At 65.9% G+C, this 17,944-nt stretch overlaps 2 protein-coding genes across 16 annotated transcripts in view; one reads left to right on the top strand and one right to left on the bottom strand.

Annotated features, from left to right (window-relative positions):
- TMC8 (transmembrane channel like 8) lies at window positions 1-11,976 on the bottom strand. Of its 9 annotated transcripts, none has more exons than XM_038546477.1 (17): window positions 11,139-11,447; window positions 10,456-10,534; window positions 9,608-9,812; window positions 9,270-9,418; window positions 8,782-8,931; window positions 8,396-8,478; window positions 7,738-7,874; window positions 7,313-7,460; window positions 6,805-6,975; window positions 6,387-6,526; window positions 4,865-4,988; window positions 4,491-4,588; window positions 4,160-4,343; window positions 3,861-3,991; window positions 3,612-3,770; window positions 3,120-3,198; window positions 1-2,257 (listed from the first exon to the last, which is right to left on the bottom strand). In XM_038546477.1, the coding sequence occupies exons 1-17, from the start codon at window positions 11,430-11,432 to the stop codon at window positions 2,030-2,032; spliced, it is 2,559 nt and encodes an 852-aa protein (XP_038402405.1). In that variant the 5' UTR covers window positions 11,433-11,447; the 3' UTR covers window positions 1-2,029. The 9 variants fall into 9 exon arrangements, with proteins under 9 accessions (XP_038402405.1, XP_038402403.1, XP_038402404.1 ...); XM_038546475.1 differs by having other exon boundaries at window positions 9,270-9,414; window positions 9,608-9,963; XM_038546476.1 differs by having other exon boundaries at window positions 8,782-8,843; window positions 9,608-9,963.
- The window catches only part of TMC6 (transmembrane channel like 6), an 18,077-nt gene continuing 10,693 nt past the window's right edge, over window positions 10,561-17,944 (top strand). For 4 of the 7 annotated variants that reach the window (XR_005364155.1, XR_005364156.1, XM_038546488.1 and 1 more), the window contains exons 1-9: window positions 12,502-12,599; window positions 14,107-14,245; window positions 14,399-14,532; window positions 14,774-14,869; window positions 15,139-15,297; window positions 15,874-15,979; window positions 16,132-16,228; window positions 16,316-16,576; window positions 16,911-17,101. Coding sequence is in view for 5 of the 7 variants with exons in the window: in XM_038546488.1 (XP_038402416.1) it covers window positions 14,190-14,245; window positions 14,399-14,532; window positions 14,774-14,869; window positions 15,139-15,297; window positions 15,874-15,979; window positions 16,132-16,228; window positions 16,316-16,576; window positions 16,911-17,101 (1,100 nt within the window). In the remaining 2 variants the exon portion in view is untranslated. Of the gene's footprint in view, window positions 10,689-12,501; window positions 12,600-12,939; window positions 13,164-13,444; window positions 13,580-14,106; window positions 14,246-14,398; window positions 14,533-14,773; window positions 14,870-15,138; window positions 15,298-15,873; window positions 15,980-16,131; window positions 16,229-16,315; window positions 16,577-16,910; window positions 17,102-17,944 lie in introns of those variants that run through there. The other 3 variants (XM_038546485.1, XM_038546487.1, XM_038546486.1) reach the window with 3 other exon arrangements.

Consider the following 17,944-nt stretch of genomic DNA (forward strand, 5'->3'; position numbering starts at 1 on the left):
TTGATAAGTCATTGCTCATTTAATTCTCACAGCCACTCAGAGGACGGTGGTCTCAGCCCCATGTTTCAGCCGAGCAAACAGGCCCAGTTTGATTTCCCCAGGTCTCCCCACGCTTGTCATCTCGCTGGTGTTGCACTTGGCTGGGTCTCAGTGAACATCTGCTGAAGGCATGAGAAAGTGATGAGACAAGGACCCCGGTGTTCCAGCCTCCTAGCACTTGGGCACCAGCAGCATCACCCCTGGGGACTCATCACAAGACAGCGCTGGGCCTTATCCTTAGAGTTTCTGTTTCTGTTTCGTGGAGCCTGAGAATCTGCATTTCCACCAAGCTCGGGGGGTGGGGTGGGGGGGTAGCTGCAGCTACTGCTGCAGGTCGGGGCCACGCTCTGGCCCAAAGCTGCTTGTTCACAACATGTGTCACTTTCACCTGGGACAGGCCGGTGGCCCTCTGCCCATGGAGCACACAGCACTGTGTGTTTCCCCGAACAAGGCTCTGCACTTGTTGACAGACTGATGGGTCATGTGACACTGAGAGAACAGTAACAGGAGGAGCTGAACCAGCCAAGCCTTCAGAGCCCACATGAAGGCCTGGGCCTGAGGGCACCAGGCCAGAGCTGCGCCCAGGCTGGACACCCTGCCAGGTGCCGGGCCCCTGGTGGAAATAGAGGCTTGCCAAGCATGTCGTGGGCTTTCTCCTGATCCGCCCTCCTGACAGTTGTTTTCTTTTTTTTTTTAAGAATTTATTTTAAAAAGAGAGAGAGAGAGAGAGAGAGCATGAGCAGGGGGAGGGGCAGAGGGAGAGGGAGGAGCAGACTCCCTGCTGAGCAGGGAGTCCGGATGCAGAGCTTCATCCCAGGACCCTGAGCCAAAGGCAGATGCTTCACGGACCGATGGAGCCACCCGGGCGCCCCCCAACAGCTCCTTAGGCCAGCATCCTCAACCCTGGCTGCTGGAGAGAGTCACCTGGCAGCTTTAGAAAAAGTCCCAATGCCTGGCTGCTGGCTGCACCTGGGCCGACCACATCAGCAGCCCTGGCACAGGGCCAGTCCCCTCAGGCTGAGAGCCACGGATTGCGAGCCACTGGAGAGGCAGGGGCGGTGGGAGACCCCGGGCTGCATCCCTGCCCTGCCTTCACGGCCCAGGCGAATGCCTCCTGTGTGTCTCACGGCACAGGTCTGTACACGCCTAGCACCCTCCTCTTCTTCACCACTCTTAAGCCACAGCTACGGTGGGGGAGGCAGTGAGGAGAAGGGGCACAGAGGAGGGTTAGCAACAGGTCTGCAGAAGGTGTGGCCAAGGGGCCCCTGTTCCGGGGTCCTGAAGAGGCCTACTTTTTTTTTTTTGTTTGTTTAATTTATTCATTCAGAGAGAGAGAGAGAGAGACTGAGAGGCAGAGACACAGGCAGAGGGAGAAGCGGGCTCCACGCAGGGAGCCCGACGTGGGACTCAATCCTGGGTCTCCAGGATCAGACCGCGGGCTGCAGGCGGCGCCAAACCGCTGCGCCACCGGGGGTGCCCGAGGCCTACTTTGTTGATGTGGGGTCCTGGGTTAGAACGGACTATGAGGAACCCTGCCAGGGAGAGGCTGGCCATGAACTCTCTGTTCCTCAGACTCCAGTAGGCCCTGGAACCCCCCCGCGTCCCCCCACCCCACCCCCATCAGGGTCAGGAATGCAGGTGCTGGTGCAGGTGTGGCTCCGGAGCTGGGGCTGTGGGGGCCCATGTGCACTCAGAACCAGCAGGCCCTTGGTGCGGCCAGGTCTTGCCCCAGTGGGAGCACTTCTGAGCCCCCCCATGGATGTGTATTTAAACTGCATTCCTGGCTTACTGCCCTAACGTCACATTCACCAAAATTAGAGAGTCTACAGGACTGAGGTAAAAACACAAACACAACTTCCCGTATTTTCTTCCTGCTGCCCCTGGGCTCTGCCTCGAGCACCAGGGCGCAGGGGCTGGGGCCCAGGGGCACTCTGGTTGTGGGGACCTAGGTCAGGCCCTGGGGAGGCTCTGGCGGACGCAGGAGTGGGTGCTACAGCTCCGCGCCGCTGGAGAAGCGGAATCTAGAGACGGAGTCCTCGAGGCAAGGTCCCGGCCTGGGGGCCCTGGGGCCTGGGGAGCCCGGGCACGGAAACCCCGGGCAGAAGGACCGCGGGCGCGAAGCTCGGGAGTGGGGGGACTCGGGCCCCACAGGGACGCCGGAGCCCTCGGGCAGCAGCCGCGACAGGTCCTCCACCAGGTGCCACTTCTCCTGGACTTGCTGTGGGGGAGGGGGGAGGGGGAGGGGGTGGGGGGAGGGGGTGGGGGGAGGGGGTGGGGGGAGGGGGTGGGGACAAGCGGCGGTTAGGAGCGACGCCCCGCCCCGCCCCGCCCGCGCCCCCAAGCGGAGACCACGCCCCTGCCCCAAGAGTCCCGCCCCCAGAAGAGGCCCCGCCCCGACCGACCTGAGACCACGCCCCCTCCGGGGTCCGCCCCGTGAAGTCAGAGACCACGCCCCTCCACCAGAGTTCCGCCCCCAGGAAAGGCCCCGCCCCCCGCCCCTCCCGCCCCGAGACCTCACCCCCTCCAGGGGTCCCGCCTCAGCTAAGCCAGAGACCACGCCCCTCCGCCAAAGAGCCCCGCCCCCAGAAGAGGCCACGCCCCGTCGGATCCCGCCCGTCCGACCTGAGACCACGCCCCCTCCAGGACCCCGCCCCAGCGGTCAGAGACCACGCCCCTCCGCCAGAGTCCCGCCCCCAGAAGAGGCCACGCCCCTTCCGGGTCCCGCCCCGTCCGACCTGAGACCACGCCCCCTCCGGGACCCCGCCCCAGCGGTCAGAGACCTCGCCCCTCCGCCAGAGTCCCGCCCCCAGAAGAGGCCACGCCCCTTCCGGGTCCCGCCCGCCCCGCCCGACCTGAGACCTCGCCCCACTAGGGCGCTGCTCACGCCCGCCACCTAGAGCCGGAGTTCAAAGGTCAGCTCTGCTGCTAGTGGATGCCGGGTGATGATACTGCCGCGGCATCCTATCAGACCCGTGTCCCCAAGCCAAAGGCCATATTCCTGGGCCATATTCCTGTCATGGGGCTCCCGGCCACACTCCGGGGCCACGTCTGGCCCCTCCCCAAGCCCAGCGGGCACTCACCCACACCAGCTGCTTTCGGAGCCCCCGGATGGCCCTGGCATTGGCCTGGGACTGGGAGACGCAAATGGTCAGGACAAGGCTTTGGACAGACAGGGGTCCGAGGTCAGTCATCCCTGGATGGAAGGTGTCTCCCCTACTTTCTCTCCCCACCTCGGTGTCTTAAAAATGCCTCCTGGGGTTCTTTTCTCTGCAGACCCCTTTACCTCCCTCTCCTTCCTCCCGCAGAGCCCCTCTGCTCTACAGGGCAGGGTTTCAGCGGGTCTGCAGGAGGCACTGGGCTTCCCCTGTGGTCACACAGGTGCCTGCTTTACAGGTGACATACCCAGGGCTCCCTGCCTTTGTGCCCATGCTCCGTCCTCTGGGACCCTGCCTCCCTGGCTCTGCTTGTCTGGCTCCCAGAGCCCAGGAGAGTGCCTGGGGTGGGGGGACCATGGAAGGAAGGACCCCCTCCCCGGGGTGCCCTCCCATGACCCCTGCTGCCCCGAGAAGCACCTGAGCAGGACGAGAAGGGGGAAGCTGAAGGCGTGGGAACCGATGTAGTGGAGGATGCGCTGGCCAGAGGGCGGGAGCCGGAGGGCCACCAGCTCTGGGACCACCTGCCAGGGGGCCGAGTAGTTGGAGAAAAGGCCACAGTCCCAGGAGGAGTGGATGCTGGGGAGAGACAGCCAGGGAAGGGCTGGTGTCAGGGCCCCAGGTGACAGCTGCCTGCCCCCCGGCCGCCAGTGCCTCTGCGGCCCTCACCTGCTGACCACGTAGCCCAGGGGCATGACGGCCAGGAGCAGACCCAGGATGAGCACCAGCTGGAAGAAGAAGGTGGAGCTGGAGGCGCGGAATCGCCGAGGAGATGCCTTGGAGTTCCTCATGAGGGTGTACTGGGGGCAAGTAGTAGCACACGGGGGCCGTGAGCCAGTCCCCAGGTGCCGGGGAGCCTGAGGCCCAGGGAGGTGACGCTGAGGGGGTGGGCAGAAGCAGGACGGGATCGTGGGCCCCAGGCCCCCCCACCTGCACCCCCTGCCCCCTCCCAGCCCAGGAGGCCTCACCTTCTTGATGTAGAAGGTGAGGAAGATAAAGACGCTGTTGAGCAGAGGCAGCAGGGGACAGTAGAAGAGGCCCATCCAGGTGACTGTCTGCCCCGCCACGATGTCCAGGACATTCTTGGGCACCAGGAATTCTTCTCGGTCCAGCCAGGTCCAGAAGCTGCCCGTGAACCGCTCCACCAGCAGCCTGGGGGAGGGGAGTGTCCAGGTACCCCCATCAGTCATGACCACGTCGTTCACATGGAGACGCGTGTGCCGGGCTGCCCACCCTTGGCTGTGGCCAGCGGCCACCCCCGGACAGGCCCCGTTCTCCCGCGATGTCCCCGTGCCTCACCTCCTAGGCAGGCTGACGCAGAAGGCAAAGGCCACGGTGAGGAGGAAGTTGAAGATGCTCAGCTTGTATAGCTCTTCCCCGACTGCGTTTTCCCAGCACTGGAGCAGAGGGGGACTGGTCACCCCCGGTCCCCGGCTGCCCCTCACTCCCCCCCACCCCCCCACCGGGGGCCTCTAGGGTCTAGGAGCCTTGCCCGGAGTCCCATCTGATTGCTAAGTTAGCACCTGGGCCTCCAGCGTAAGATCTGAGCAGGGAAACGCCCCAGGCAGTGCACAGTGAGCCGGGAATGGTGCCCCTGGTGGTGTGCGGCCCTCCAGCAAAGGTGAGACTGGAGAGGGACAGGAGGGACAGGCTTTGATGGAGCCACCAGTCACCTCGTAATCACAGGCGTTGTAGCCGTAGGCCGCACAGCTCGTCTTGTTTCTGCCGATACACAGCACGGTCTGGCCGAGAGAGAAGGAGAATATTCCCAGGCTGGCCAGCTTCAGGACAACGCACCTGGGGCGGGGTGAGGGTGGGGAGTGGGGCTGTGTCAGGGGGAGGGGCTCAGGTGCCACGCTCGGTCCACCCGGGTTACAGGGGTGGCTGGTCTCTGAGATGGTGTCTCTTCTGGGTCCAGCCCCCTCTAAATCCAGAGCCCAGCCTCCTTCCAACCTGCTCCGTCCCTGGCAATGTTTCCCAAAGCGTGTTCCCTAGAGTCTTGGTCTCTAGATGATTCCTGAGAGAAGGGTTCTATTTTTAAATCAGTTTGGAGAACACTGTGGGGCCCAGCTGCCCCCTCAGCCCCCCACTGCCCGCCACACTCAGTTTGGCTGTTTGCAGGCGTATATGGGCCTTCCATTGTCTCACAGCAGGGTTGGTCTTCCTCCTGCCTGTCAATCCCCTAGCCCGTCTTACACCGTTTCATACGTCCTGATCCCATGCATCCCCCTCCTGCATAATGCAGCACCAGATCGCAGAGGTAGGATGGTGTACCCCCAAACCAGCACACGCACATTATGCCCAAGCATGGACTTTTAGCGTTGACAGGCACAGAAGTCTCCTGCTGTTGAGGAAGGCTGGGAGGCAGGGTGAGTAGGGGCTGATTTTTTTTTTTTAAATTAATCCTTCATCCTTTTGAGCATTTTGAACTTTCTACCATGTGCATGTGCTACTACTTATTCCAAAAATAAAGTTTCAGACCACAGTCAACCTTGGAGGAAAGCTGAATGGGTTGCATCTGCACCAGGGGAAGCAGAAGGGAAAGCAGACAGAGCTAAGAGTGGGGGGCGGGGGGCTGTGGTGACGGGACAGGTAGCAGACAGAAAAGTGGAGCTGGAGCTCATGGTAGGGAGCTGCTGCTCAAGAGGGGCTTCAGGTCCAAGGCAGGATCCTGGTCCTGAGAGGGGGCACAGAGCAGAGCATGGGGGTGGAGGAGGGCTTGCCCGTGAACCTGCACCCAGCAGGGGACGGTGAGCTTGCCGTCTGCGGAGGCACTTGACCTCTGCGAGCCTCAGTTTCTTCATCTGTCAAATGGGGCTGAGGAAGGTCCCCACTTTTGCAGATCACGTGAAGGTTGTCAAGGTAAGGGGTGTAAACCCTGGGGGCGTGTGAGAGCTGTGTGCATCCCGAGTGTGTAGAGCTGGCTCCCAGGCCCTTCTGGCTGTTTTGTCCCTGGCCCCTCTGAATGGCTGGTGCATGGTACAGGCTGCTGGCTTGCTTTGGACAGAAGGGACCAGAAAACCTTAGAGGGAGGTTCCCAAGACTGTGTTGTCTGGAAGTTCCTGCATGCTCAGGCCCTCTGGTGCCAGGCGGTCAGATGGCCAGCAGGACACAGCACCCTCATGTGCCCCCGGTCCTTCTGAACTTGACCCTGCCCACGGGGGCCCACCTGTCACCCCCAGGGGCGGCACTCACCAGAGGAGGGCGAGGTTGATCTCAGTACTGGGGGGGTAGTTCTCCAGCTGGATGAGGAAAACAAATAGCAGGGGCCCCAAAAAGTTGACCAGGGCGATGACCCCAGGGGGCAGGTACTGCAGCAGCACAAACAGTGAGTCCTGCAGGAAAGAGCAGGTAGGGAGTGCCCATGGACTGGGGGGGCCCGGCAGCTTCCCCACACCCTACAGCCCCCTCAAGTGCCACTCTGGTGCAGGCCCGGCCTCCAGAAGCCCTTGGACTATTCCGGGTGGCAGCTCGGCTCTTGGGTACCATGGGCAGAGGCGGTGTCAACCTCCCTGTGCGTCTCGGCTTGCTCATCTGCCAGGTGGGACCATCCCGTCTCCTCCCACCAAAGCTGTGGGCAGGACTGAATGGGTGCACATCAGTCGCCTGGCACCTCTTTGTTGTCCTGCGAGTACTTGGTGGCCCAGAAGATCACGCTGATGGCCCCAACCACCAGGAGCCCGATGAGGACGTTGACCCGCAGGTAGGTAAGCAGGTGGCAGATCCTCTGGGTCCGGGTCTGCTGCTGCACCTGCAGGAACCGACGCCCTTCCTCCAGCTCCACCTGTCGTGGGGGCGGGGACACAGACCGTCAGGCCCCCCGCGGGCAGGGCGCTGTGTGGAGGGAGAAGGTGCCCATCGGGTCCAGGTCAGCGATCGTGGGGGGATCCAGGCAGGGCTGGCGAGTCGCTGGGGCAGGGGCGGCGAGGGATGGAGGCGGCTTTCATGTGGACCGCCCTCCCTGCTCTGTGTGCGTGTGCTCACGCCCGAGCACTGGCAGAGCCGCCCTTTGGCTAGAACACCCCGTGCATGCGCCTGTGCACACACTCCCAGACCACCCCCGCTCCCGTACAGTCACGCACGCTCACGCGCTCATCCACGTACCAGACACCCACACACACCTTGAACTCGTTGCTGATCTCATGCTTCTTGATGGTGGCTGCTTCCTGCCCCCGGATACAGAAGTCCCAGGAGGAGAACACTTTGATGCTGACGGGCGACCTGTAGTCCTGGCCCAGAAACAGCCTCTGCGGCAGCCCCTTCACCATCCTGGAGGGAGCAGGAGGCCCGGGCCCATGGGGGAGGGGCTCCGCCCTGGCTCAGGTCTGGGGTAGGAAGCCCCTGACGGCCTGGAGTGCAGGCTTGTGGTGGGGGTGGGGAGGCAGGGGCGGTGTCCCCGGCTCCGCAGCTGAGGACACACTGTTCGGGCCCTGGAACCACGGATGAGCCTTACTGAACAGGAGCCGGGGCCCTCCTGCTACCTTGGGGTGCCACACCAAAGGGGGGTGGTCAGGGAGAGAGGGCGAGGCAGGGGCTCTGCTCTCACCGCCGAAGAGTCCCACAGAAGCAGAGGAGGAGGCAGGCCAGGGGGCTCAGGAGGTAGGCCAGGCGGATGCTGTAGGCCGAGCCGCTCTCCGGACCCGCCCGGTAGGCGCCGTAGAAGAGGTAAGTGTTGTTGAAGGCCTAGGGATGTGGATGGTGACAACGGGGTCATGAGGCCCTGTGCTAAGTGCTCCCCGTGTCTTAAGTCTCTAATTCTCATAGTAACTCATCCCGGGGGAGCGAGAGCAGCCGCATGTCACAGTCACAGGGCCGTTGGGCAACTTGCCCAAGACCACACAGCTCTGGGGAAGAGGCAGGGTGGGATACAGGAGCTCGGGAACCACTCAGTGGCTTCCAGGGATGAGGGTGGGGGGGTGTCTGTCCCACAGATCTGGACCCCTTCCTCCTCTGTCCTTTGCACCCTGACCCCAGCTGGGTGCTGAGGCCATGGGCATGTGTCCCTGGGTCTGGGCCTTGCATCTTGGCCGCAGCCTCTCTCTGAGCCCACCACTGTCCCCGCCAGCCTGTTTGTGTAAAACCGTTCCCCTAGAAGCCAAACTGTCTTCGGAGGGACAGGGATCTTCTTAGACCTCGGTCCCCTGGGGCCAGTTGTCCAGGTCCCCCAGCCTCCCTGGTCCACAGCCAAGACAGGGCTCACTTACCCTGCCGGTTAAGACATTCCAGAGTTGATTGTGGAACCTGGGAACACCAGTCTGGGACTGGAGGCCATCAGAGCACTGGAGGGCTGCGGGGTGGAGAGGGGACCAGCAGGGAGGGGTCCCCAAGGCATAGGTGAGGCTCTGTGCCCACCTCCTCCATAGCCCCCCATCCTGGGGAGGCCCGAGCAGGGCCCTGAGGAGGTGACAGGAGGCATGCGACGCATGAGGTGCAGTCAGGGGGCGTCCCGGGGCTGGACTCAGGCAGGAGGGAGCCCAGGATCGGGACGCAGAGGGTCAGGGCTGTCCCAACACTCTGAGCCCTGCACCAGGGTCCTTAGGGTGCAGGTGGGCGCTCGGGCCCTTATTCCCTCGGCGGGTGGGGAACTCACTGAAGTTGAGGGCCGGGCCTGGGTCACGGGGACGGAGCCAGACCAGGGGCAGCAGGACGAAGCTGGCAGTCAGCAGCAGGGTCAGCAGGTTGAGCAGCAGCAGGAAGCGGAGAAAGGTGAAGTAGGACTGGATTCCGGTGCCAAAGAGGCCTGCGAGGGGAGCCGCGCCGGGCCAGGGGCCCAGCTGGGAATCCGAGGGCCCACCGACCCCGCGGGGTGCGGGGGACCCGCCTCCCGGACCTCGGACCTCCAGGCTCCCCCGCAGTGCCTGTGATGGCCACCAGGGGCTGCTGTCACCCACGCTCGGGGCAGGAGGGGTGTGCAAGGAAGGAGGGCGACGTTTGCTGGGGGCGGGGTGGGGGGCAGGGGAGTTGGTGGGGGCAGGGAGGGCGTCGGCAAGCGGGATGGTGGCCTCCTCGGGTTGCTAAACTGGACATTGAGACTCCAGGGAGGGGTGGTGGGAGGTGGGGTGCGGGTGGGGGTCCTACCTCCGATCTCGTAGAGGGCCCCTTCCCAGAGCCCGAAGCCCTGGGCCAGCCGCCGCGCTGCCTCCCCCAGGCGCCGCCCCACTGCCCGCCGCCGGCGCTGCCATCGCTGCCAGCAGGAGGTCTTGGCGCCCTCGGGCTCCCGCAGCTGCCTGGGATGGGGGGGGCGTCCCTGAGCCACCCGCACTGCACCCACCCCCCCTCCAGGCCAGGCAGAGCAGTGCCAGGGGCCAGAGGAGTCCTGCCCCTGCTGTGACTTCCCCCCATCCAACAGGTGCATCCTCTGGGTGCTGCACCCACCGCCACCCCCTGGCCTGGCCTGTCAGCCCCGCAGCACCCACCGGATGAAGCGCTTGTCCACCATGGCATAGGGCAGCTCCCGCACCAGCGCCTGGGAGGACTCCAGCCGCGCCATCTCCTGCTCCCACAGCTCCTCCACCCCGGCTTCTGGCTCCCGGGAGGCCTGGCCGGACCCCACTGACCACTGCCTCAGCATCTCTGCGGTGGCCGGGAGGTTGGGGGCGCTGGCTGGCAATCCCCTGCCTCCTGGAAGGGACGTGGGGTGCCTGCTGGGCGAGCGTCAAGCTCTTGGCCCTGGTACGGCCAGAGATGAAGAGAGAGAATTCGGCTGGGGCGGATCCCGGCTCAGTCCCTGTCCACAGCTCAGAGCAACACACTGCCAGAGGCCTCAGTTTCCCTGTTTGTCAACGGGGAGAAAAGTCTAAAGGGCACGGAAAGATGGCCTGTCCCAGCAAAGCTAAGGCCAGGTGTAGCCACAGAGGACTGAGCTGGGTCCCAAGGCCTGTGGTACCCGTACCCCCTGCTGCCGGGGGCCACGGCCTTCTGGGTCACCCCTTGGCAAGACAATTCTGGCTCTGCTCCCCCCGCTAATTATTCCACTGGGGCCCTGCCCTACACCCTGACAGTTCCTAGGACCCAGCATCCCGCGGCACCCCAGATTTGGACCTTCTGGGACCCCCTTCATCTCCTACCTGTGGTCCAGCCCCCAGGACTGGGTCTGCCCCGCCCCCCAGGGACCCGCGATGAGGGGGGGTGGCTATAGCCCCAGACTGGGGAAGGGGACCCTGGTGGCAGCTATAACCCCTACCCCCAGCAGCCCCACACTGCGGGGCTCTCCCTTTCACCTCTTCACTCTCTGCCTCCTCCCCTGACTCTGCACCCAGCTCACCTGGGGACAAGGGATCCGGTCCCCAAGGAGCTGCTTGTTGGACCCGCTCCTGCCAGGCTGGGCGGGACCGTGAGGGAGCCTGGGACGGGGGAGGGGGATGGTTGTTGGGGTGTCACATGACAGGAACCCCAGCTCTCCCGCCGTCTCCTCCCCCTCCACTGCTGGCTCCCACCTCGACAGTTTCCTCTGCTTTCACTGGGGGCGCCACTTCCTGCGGCGACCAGGGCGACCAGGCAGGTGGAGGGTGGGGGGGGGGGCGGGGAAGGGGTGGCCTCTGGACCCCGTGGGGTGGGGTTGGGGTCCACAGGGCGGGGGTCGCCCCCATCTCCCCCTCCCCCCGCTCCTGCGTGCTAGTCCCCACCGGATCTCTCTAGGCCTGGGAAGCCCCAGCTGGGGCAGGGGCCTGGCTGCTTATCTGCGGGTGGCAGACTGTCTTGGGGAGAGCGGGATGGTGACAGAATGGGTGGGTCCCATCGCTCGGGCCGCTGGTTCCAGAAGCCCTTGGTCTTAATCCTCAACTTCCCTCCTGGGTCACTGGCTCTTGGACAAGGCGGGGACTTAGAGCCTGGAGGATGGCAAGGGCTCAGGAATTGGTGCCATCTGTGCCAGCTAGGCAAGGTGTTCAAGAGCCCCCTTGGCCCTTTGTGTGTCCCGGGGTCCCCTGGGAGACCCTGTGGTCTTACCCTTCTTGCGCCCGCTCCTCCCTCCTCAGGGCCCAGTCCAGCCTGCTGAGCTCTGCGGGCTTTTCTGCATCCCTGCCTGGATCCCCTCGTTTTTCCAAGCCCCTCCTCCACGCCAGGCTCCACGCTGGGTGCTGGGGCCCAGCACCCAGTGGGTTCAGAGAGTGGGGGCGGGGAGAAGGGACCAGCAAAAGTACATGTCAACAGGAAGTGGCAAGTGCTCCAACAGGGAGGCTTCCTACAGGACGTGACCTGCAAGTGGGGCCAGGTCACGCAACTACCATGTGGCTGGAGCATGGATGGGTGTGCGGGGACGGGGCGGGGTGGGGGGAGGCAAGGGCTGGGCAGGCCCGGGGGCCTTGTGCCAAGATGCAGCCCGAAGTAACCCACCTGAGGACCACAGCGGTGGCTGCAGAAAAGCCCCAACCCTGACCCCTCCGACTTTGTCCAACTTCAGGTCAGCGGACGCGTCACCGCTTGCATCACATCTTTTCATTCGGGAATCCTGGCTTTGCCCACCTCTCTGCCTTCCCGCCCGCCAGCGTCCCAAAGGCTTCCCTACATGGGCAACGTGCCCCCTAACACTGTCCAAATCCCCCCAAGTCTCACCCCAATCCTGGGAGCCTGCCCTCTGACCTGCCAGGCTTTCTCAAAGTCGGCGCTCCCCGATGGACCAGACTCTGCCCTGGGAGAGGGCACCCGGGGGCCTGCTGGTCATCCGTGCGCAGGGAGCGCAGTCCACTCCCCGGCTTGGGGGGGCAACCAAGACGGCAGCAGTGGGCACAGCAGGCGTCCCCCGCCCGGGGCGCGCCCCCTCCTCCCGGCCTCGCCCACAGGACGTGAGAACCGAGAGAAACCCCGCCCCGCCAGGGGGTGGCCCCCCCCCCCGCCCCCCGGCCCAGGAGCCTGCTCGGGAAAGCCGCTTGGGAAAGCCGTTGGTCAGCAGGGCTTGCGGGGAGGAGAGGGTTGCCCAACGCGGTGTCGCAAGCCTCCATCAGCGGAGCTTTGCAGCCTCGTGTCATCGATGACCGCCCTGGGAAACGGGTGGCTGGGGAGGTGTCCCCATCTGAGACTTGGGGAAACTGAGTCCCACGGACACCGCGGACTCCACCGCGATTGGAGTCGACCCCGAGGCTCGGCCGCCCGCACGCAGCTCAGGCCTCGCGGTGCGGAGGAGACGGGGCGGCGGGTCGGCAGGGAGAGGGCAGGGTCGCCCGAGGCGGGGCGCAGGGTCACGTGACGCCGGAGGCCGGCCCCCAGGTGGGCCGGGCGGGGCGCTGCTCCCTCCCGCCCCCTCCCGCCCCGCCCCCCGCGACCGACCCAGGTCGCCTCAGGGGCCCGGTCACCTCCGCCCCGCCCCCTGACCCCGCGGCCCCGCCCCCGGGGGCCGAGCCCCGACCGCGGCTCCCGGGACAGGTGAGCGGCTCGCGGGCGCGCAGGGCGCCCCTCCCCCGCGCCTCCCAGGTAAGCGCGGCCGCGGGGTGCGGGCCCCCGGGGAGGGGCGCGCCCCCGGGCAGCCCCGGCCCCTCGCCCCCGGCCCCCCGGTCCCCCCCGGGCTGGGGGAACGTTCCCGGGGAGCGGCTCCACCCTGCCCCTCCCCACCTGCTCAGGGCTCAGGAACGGAGAGCCCCGGAAACCCTGCGGGGCGCGCCGGCGCGGGGAGGGCGGCAGGGTGCCCGCTGGGCGGAAGTCCTGGCGCCGCCTGGGGGAGCCCGGGGGAGCCCCCAGCCCCGGCCGGCCGCGGATGCCGGGCCTCTGAGCACCTCCCACCTCCCCACTACCCGCGCCCCCGAAGGGGTGTGCGGGAGAGGCCTGTGGGCCTGGGAGGCGCCGTATGGAGGGACCCCAGCTCTAGGGACAGCAGCGGGGCGGGGGCACACCCTCAGCTCCAAGTCCATCTGTTTGCCCCATTCAGCTCCCTGGTGGTGGTGCCCCCCGCCCCCCATCGCCGGCTCCCGCTGGAGGGAGAGGAAGGGGCTCAGACTTTGCGGGGCCTGGGCTCAGAGACTGGACGGCCTGCACCCCTAAGTGAGGACGCTGTTTGGGCATCCTGGCCACCTCCCCCCCAGGAAGCCCCCTCGAGCTCAGCCAACTATTCCGAGTGCTGGATTCACTCCTGCGCCTGGGGGAGGGGGAGGGGGAGGGGGAGGAGGGAGAGGGGGGTGGAGGACGGGACTGTGCCCCTGCTGGGCTGCGCCCTGCGCCACTCCCACCGGGTGAGGAGCCCAGACAAGGCCGCCCTGGTTCCAGTTGCCCCGGGCGGTGCCGGAGGGCTCAGCCTGGACAAAGGCGGGACAAAGGCGGCCTGTGTAACGCACCCCCACCCAGCCAGCTGCCCGCCCCGCCCCCGGGTGATGGAATGTAGGGGAGTCGTCTGTGGGGGACTGGTGACCTTGCAGCACCCTAGCTCAGCCGGCATGGAGTGCCGTGATCCCCGTTGGGGGGTGAGGGCAGGCAGTGCTGGGTGGGGGCGCAGCTGGAGGACCCCCCCACCCAGGGGGGTGCTGGTTGTGGGGCGAGGGCTAGCCGTTGGAGGGTTTCCTGTGAGAGGAAGTGCTCTGGGGTTACAGGGCAGGCACAGGAAGGTCTGGGAGCTGCCCTGACCTTTTTCACCAGGAGGGCCGCGGATACCTGGGCCCTGGGCCGAGCCGGCGCCTAGGGGAGCTGTGTCCCCGGGCCCCCACCCCCTTCTCGCTTGCCCCGGGACTGGGGACAGGCGGCGCCAGAGAGGAAACAATGGGGACTGCTCAGACCCCCCCACTTCCTTCCGCTCGCCCTCAGGCAGTGCAAGGGGCTCCCCCTCGCCTGAACGGGCAGGAGGTTTATTTGGAGTCACTGACCCGACCACGTGTTTGGCTGGGGCTGGGGGGCCTCGGCCGCGGGCGCCTCCCACGGGCCCCAGGGAGCGGGCAGTTTGGCCCGGCCCCAGGCACTGAAGGCCGCCTCGGCGCACCACTCCCTGTCTCCCCAGATGGGCAGCGGGAGGCTCCGGAGGCTGCGCCCAGGCTCTGAGCAGCCGTAGGTCTGCAGACCGGCTGGGCGTGGGTCACCGACATGGCTCAGCCACTGACCTTTGTCCTCAGTGTTCCCGAGACCCCGGAGGACCATGGGTAAGTGTGCTGGGGCCGGGGCGGTGTGGTGGGGGGTGCTGGAGGGCAGGGATGTCCCCCTCGTCCCCCCCCCAAAGGCCACCTGGACTGGGGCCTGTGGACAGGGGGGCAGCCAGGGCAGCTGAACCCCGCCCCCCCACCTCATCCCTGCAGCCCGGAGCCCAGCCCCTATGATGAGAGCGAAGTGCACGACTCCTTCTATCAGCTCATCCAGGAGCAGAGCCAGTGGGTGGCCGAGGAGGGTCTGGAGCTGCAGCAGAGGGAGCCAGGGCCCCCGGAGACCCCAGGTGAGCCCCCCAGGCGAGCCCCCAGGCCAGGCCCTGTGTGTGGCTCAGGCCCCCTGGGGCTCAGGCACTGGGATGGGGATGCGGCTGGCGGGGTGCTGAGCCTGGCCACCCCGCCCGGCCTGGCAGGATGCCGCTCCCAGTGGGCTGCACGCCTGGGGTGGGGATGGGGTGGGATGGGGTGGCGGACGTGGCTGGCCAGCCGGGTCTCCGGGACCTCTGGATGTGTCTTCCCGCCTCCTAGGCAGTGGCCACCAGACCCTGCTGGGGCCCGAGGACCCCCTCGTCCACAGCACGGCCACACTCCGCATCTTGGCCAGCATGCCCAGCCGCACTATCGGTGAGTGGGCCCTCTACCCCCCGCACCCCGGGGCGCCTGGGGCTTCAGGCGGGGATCTCGGACCCTGCTCCCGGCTGCTGCCCGGAGGCCCTGCACCGCCCCTGCGGCCCCACTGGGTTCCAAAAACGACTCCGGAGTCATAGGGCTAAAAATAGACCCTTGGGAACCCGGTGGTGCTGGAGGCCTCTTGGAAAGGGACTTCCTTGGGTCCTGGGAGGGGCGGGGGCTGGGGGGCAAGGCCAGCGCTGCCCCTGACCGCACCCCCGCAGGCCGCAGCCGAGGGGCCATCATCTCCCAGTACTACAACCGCACCGTGCGGCTCCGGCGCAGGGTCAGCCGGCCCGAGCTCAGGGGCGTGGGGCGCTCTGCCCGGCCCAGCCTCCGCCTCTACGACCTGGAGCTGGACCCCGTGGCCCTGGAGGAGGAGGGTGAGCGATCGGACCCATGCCCCGGGGATGGAGCCCCCACGCCCCCACGCTGAGCGCTCGGGTGGGACACATGCTGCCGGCCTCGGGCTGTGACGGTGGCGAGCAGACCAGGCCCAGCTGTCCCGCGGCTTGCTTTCTGCTCAGTGACACAGGCAGGAACCAGCTAAATGGAAGAGCAGACTCAAGCTCAGATGAGGGTGACTGAGGAAAGGCAGGTGGCACGATGGGGATCCAGGGAGGCTCCCTGGAGGAAGGGACACTAGCAGAGGGCCTTGTGCAAAGGCCCTGAGGTGGGAGGCTGGTGCACAGCAGGGCTGGTGTCACAGGTCGGGGCAGTGAGGTCAGAGCAAGATGCTTGTGGGGACCCAGGAGGAGAGTTAGGGTTCATAGGCTGAGGTGGGGGAGTGGAGACAACTAGTGGGGGCCACAGCAGGGTTTGGTGTGGATGGTGCAGGTGGAGAGCGGCCGGCTGGGCCTGGGCGGGTGGGCTGAGGTCTGCGGGCCTGTCCGGCGCCCGGGGACAGGTGCAGGAGAGGGGCATGTGGCGGGGGGCTGACAGGGCCCCTCCTCCCGTAGAGAAGCGGTTCCTCCTGGTGAAGGAGCTCCAGGGCCTGCCGGTGGCCCAGCGGGACCACGTGCTCCGCGGGATGCCCTTGGGCCTGGCCGAGAAGCGCAGCCTGCGGTCAGTGCCCGTGGCCTCGAGACCCGCTTCCTTGGCTGCGCTGGGCAGCGGGGGGGGGGGGGGGGGGGCAGCGCCCTGGACACGCGGCGGGTGGCTCCCGGGAGGGACTGGGGCCCGTCCCGGTCCAGCCCTGAGGCCACCTCTGCCCCCAGAGAGGAGAGCCGGACCCTGACGCGGAAGCGGCGTGGCCGCCGTGGCCGGCGTGGACTCCTCCCCTGCTGCGGCCGGCTGCGGGACGCCTGCGTCCTGGTAGGAGCCACCTGTCTTGGGGGGGCCCGGGCTGCCCGGCGGGGGCCCCGAGCTCAGGCCAGCCCCCTCCCGCCTCTGCCCCCACAGGCCCTGCACAGCCTGGGGCTCGGGCTGCTCTCGGGGCTGCACGCCCTGATGCCCTGGCGCTACGCCCTGAAGCGGATCGGAGGCCAGTTCGGCTCCAGCGTGCTCTCCTACTTCCTCTTCCTCAAGACCCTGCTGGCCTTCAACGCCCTCCTGCTGCTGCCCCTGCTGGCCTTCCTCGTGGGCGTGCAGGCCGCCTTCCCGCCGCCAGCCTCCCCGGGCGCCGTCCCCGCCTTCACGGGCTTGGAGCTGCTCACCGGCGCGGTGAGGGCTGGGCCGGGGTGAGGGAGCCGTCGGGGCGGCCGGGGGCTTCTGCAGGTGGGGGTCCTGCCTCCCCCGGGGAGCCCCCACCCCTGCCTGTGCTGTGACTCCAGGCTGCGGCCAGCCTCTCCCTGGTGTCCGTCCCGCCCCGACTTCCGTGGGGCCGGGGAGCCCCGGGATGGCTGTGGCCCTCGGGCTCCCTCCGTGTCCTCCTCCCCGCCCTGCCTTGCCCTCGCCCTGCTCCGTGGCCGCTGTCCCTCTGCTTCTGGAAGCCTGAGGCTGGGTCAGGTGTGGGAGGCGGGAGAGTCCCTGACTCAACGGGGCGTCCTCCCTGCAGGGCCGCTTCACCCACACCGTCATGTACTACGGCTACTACAGTAACACCACGCTGAACCAGCCGTGTGTGCCCCCGCTCGACGGCGGTCAGTGCAGCCGCGAGGCAGACGGCCTGCCCTACAACATGCCCTTGGCCTACCTCTTCACTGTGGGCGTGGCCTTCTTCATCACCTGCATCACCCTGGTGTACAGGTAATGGCCCCCCACCATATGGCCTCGGCTCTGTGTACTACTGATCGTCTACTCAGCCGTTCATTCCCGGGTCCCTCCTTCCACCCATCCACCCACTCTTCTCTCTATCCATCTACTCTTCCTTCTTTCCTTCTATCCTTCCATTCACCCATCCACTCATCCTTCCATCATCCTTCTTTCTGTCCATTCATCCATCCATTCACTCATCCATCCATCCTTCTTTCTGTCCATCATCCATTCATCTTTCCATCTATCCATCTTTCCATCCGTCCATCCATTCATACTTCTATCCATCCATCCTTCCATCCATCCATCTGTCCATCCATCTGTCCATCCATCCTTCCATCCATTCATCTGTCCATCCATCCTTCTGTCCATCCATCTGTCCATCCTGTCCATCCATCCATCCATCCATCCATCCATCCATCCATCCATCTGTCCTTCCACTCATCCATCCATTGGTCCATCCATCTGTCCATCCATCCATCCATCCATCCACCCATCCTTCCATCTATCCATCCATCCACTCATCCTTATGTCCATCCATCCTTCCTTTCATCCATCCATCCATTCATACTTCCATCCATCCATCCTTCTGTGCATCCATCTGTCCATCCTTCTGTCCATCCTTCCATCCATCCATCCGTCCTTCCACCCATCCTTCCATCCGTCCGTCCATCCATCCATCCATCCACCCATCCTTCCATCCGTCCGTCCATCCATCCATCCATCCATCCATCCATCCATCCATCCATCCTTCAGTCTGTCTGTCCTTCCGTCCATCTGTCCATCTGTCCATCCATCCATCCATTCACCCATTTTTCTGACCACCCATTCTTCCTT

The sequence above is a fragment of the Canis lupus genome, chromosome 9 (assembly GCF_011100685.1).
Source record: "Canis lupus familiaris isolate Mischka breed German Shepherd chromosome 9, alternate assembly UU_Cfam_GSD_1.0, whole genome shotgun sequence".
NCBI classification, from domain to species: Eukaryota; Metazoa; Chordata; class Mammalia; order Carnivora; family Canidae; genus Canis; species Canis lupus.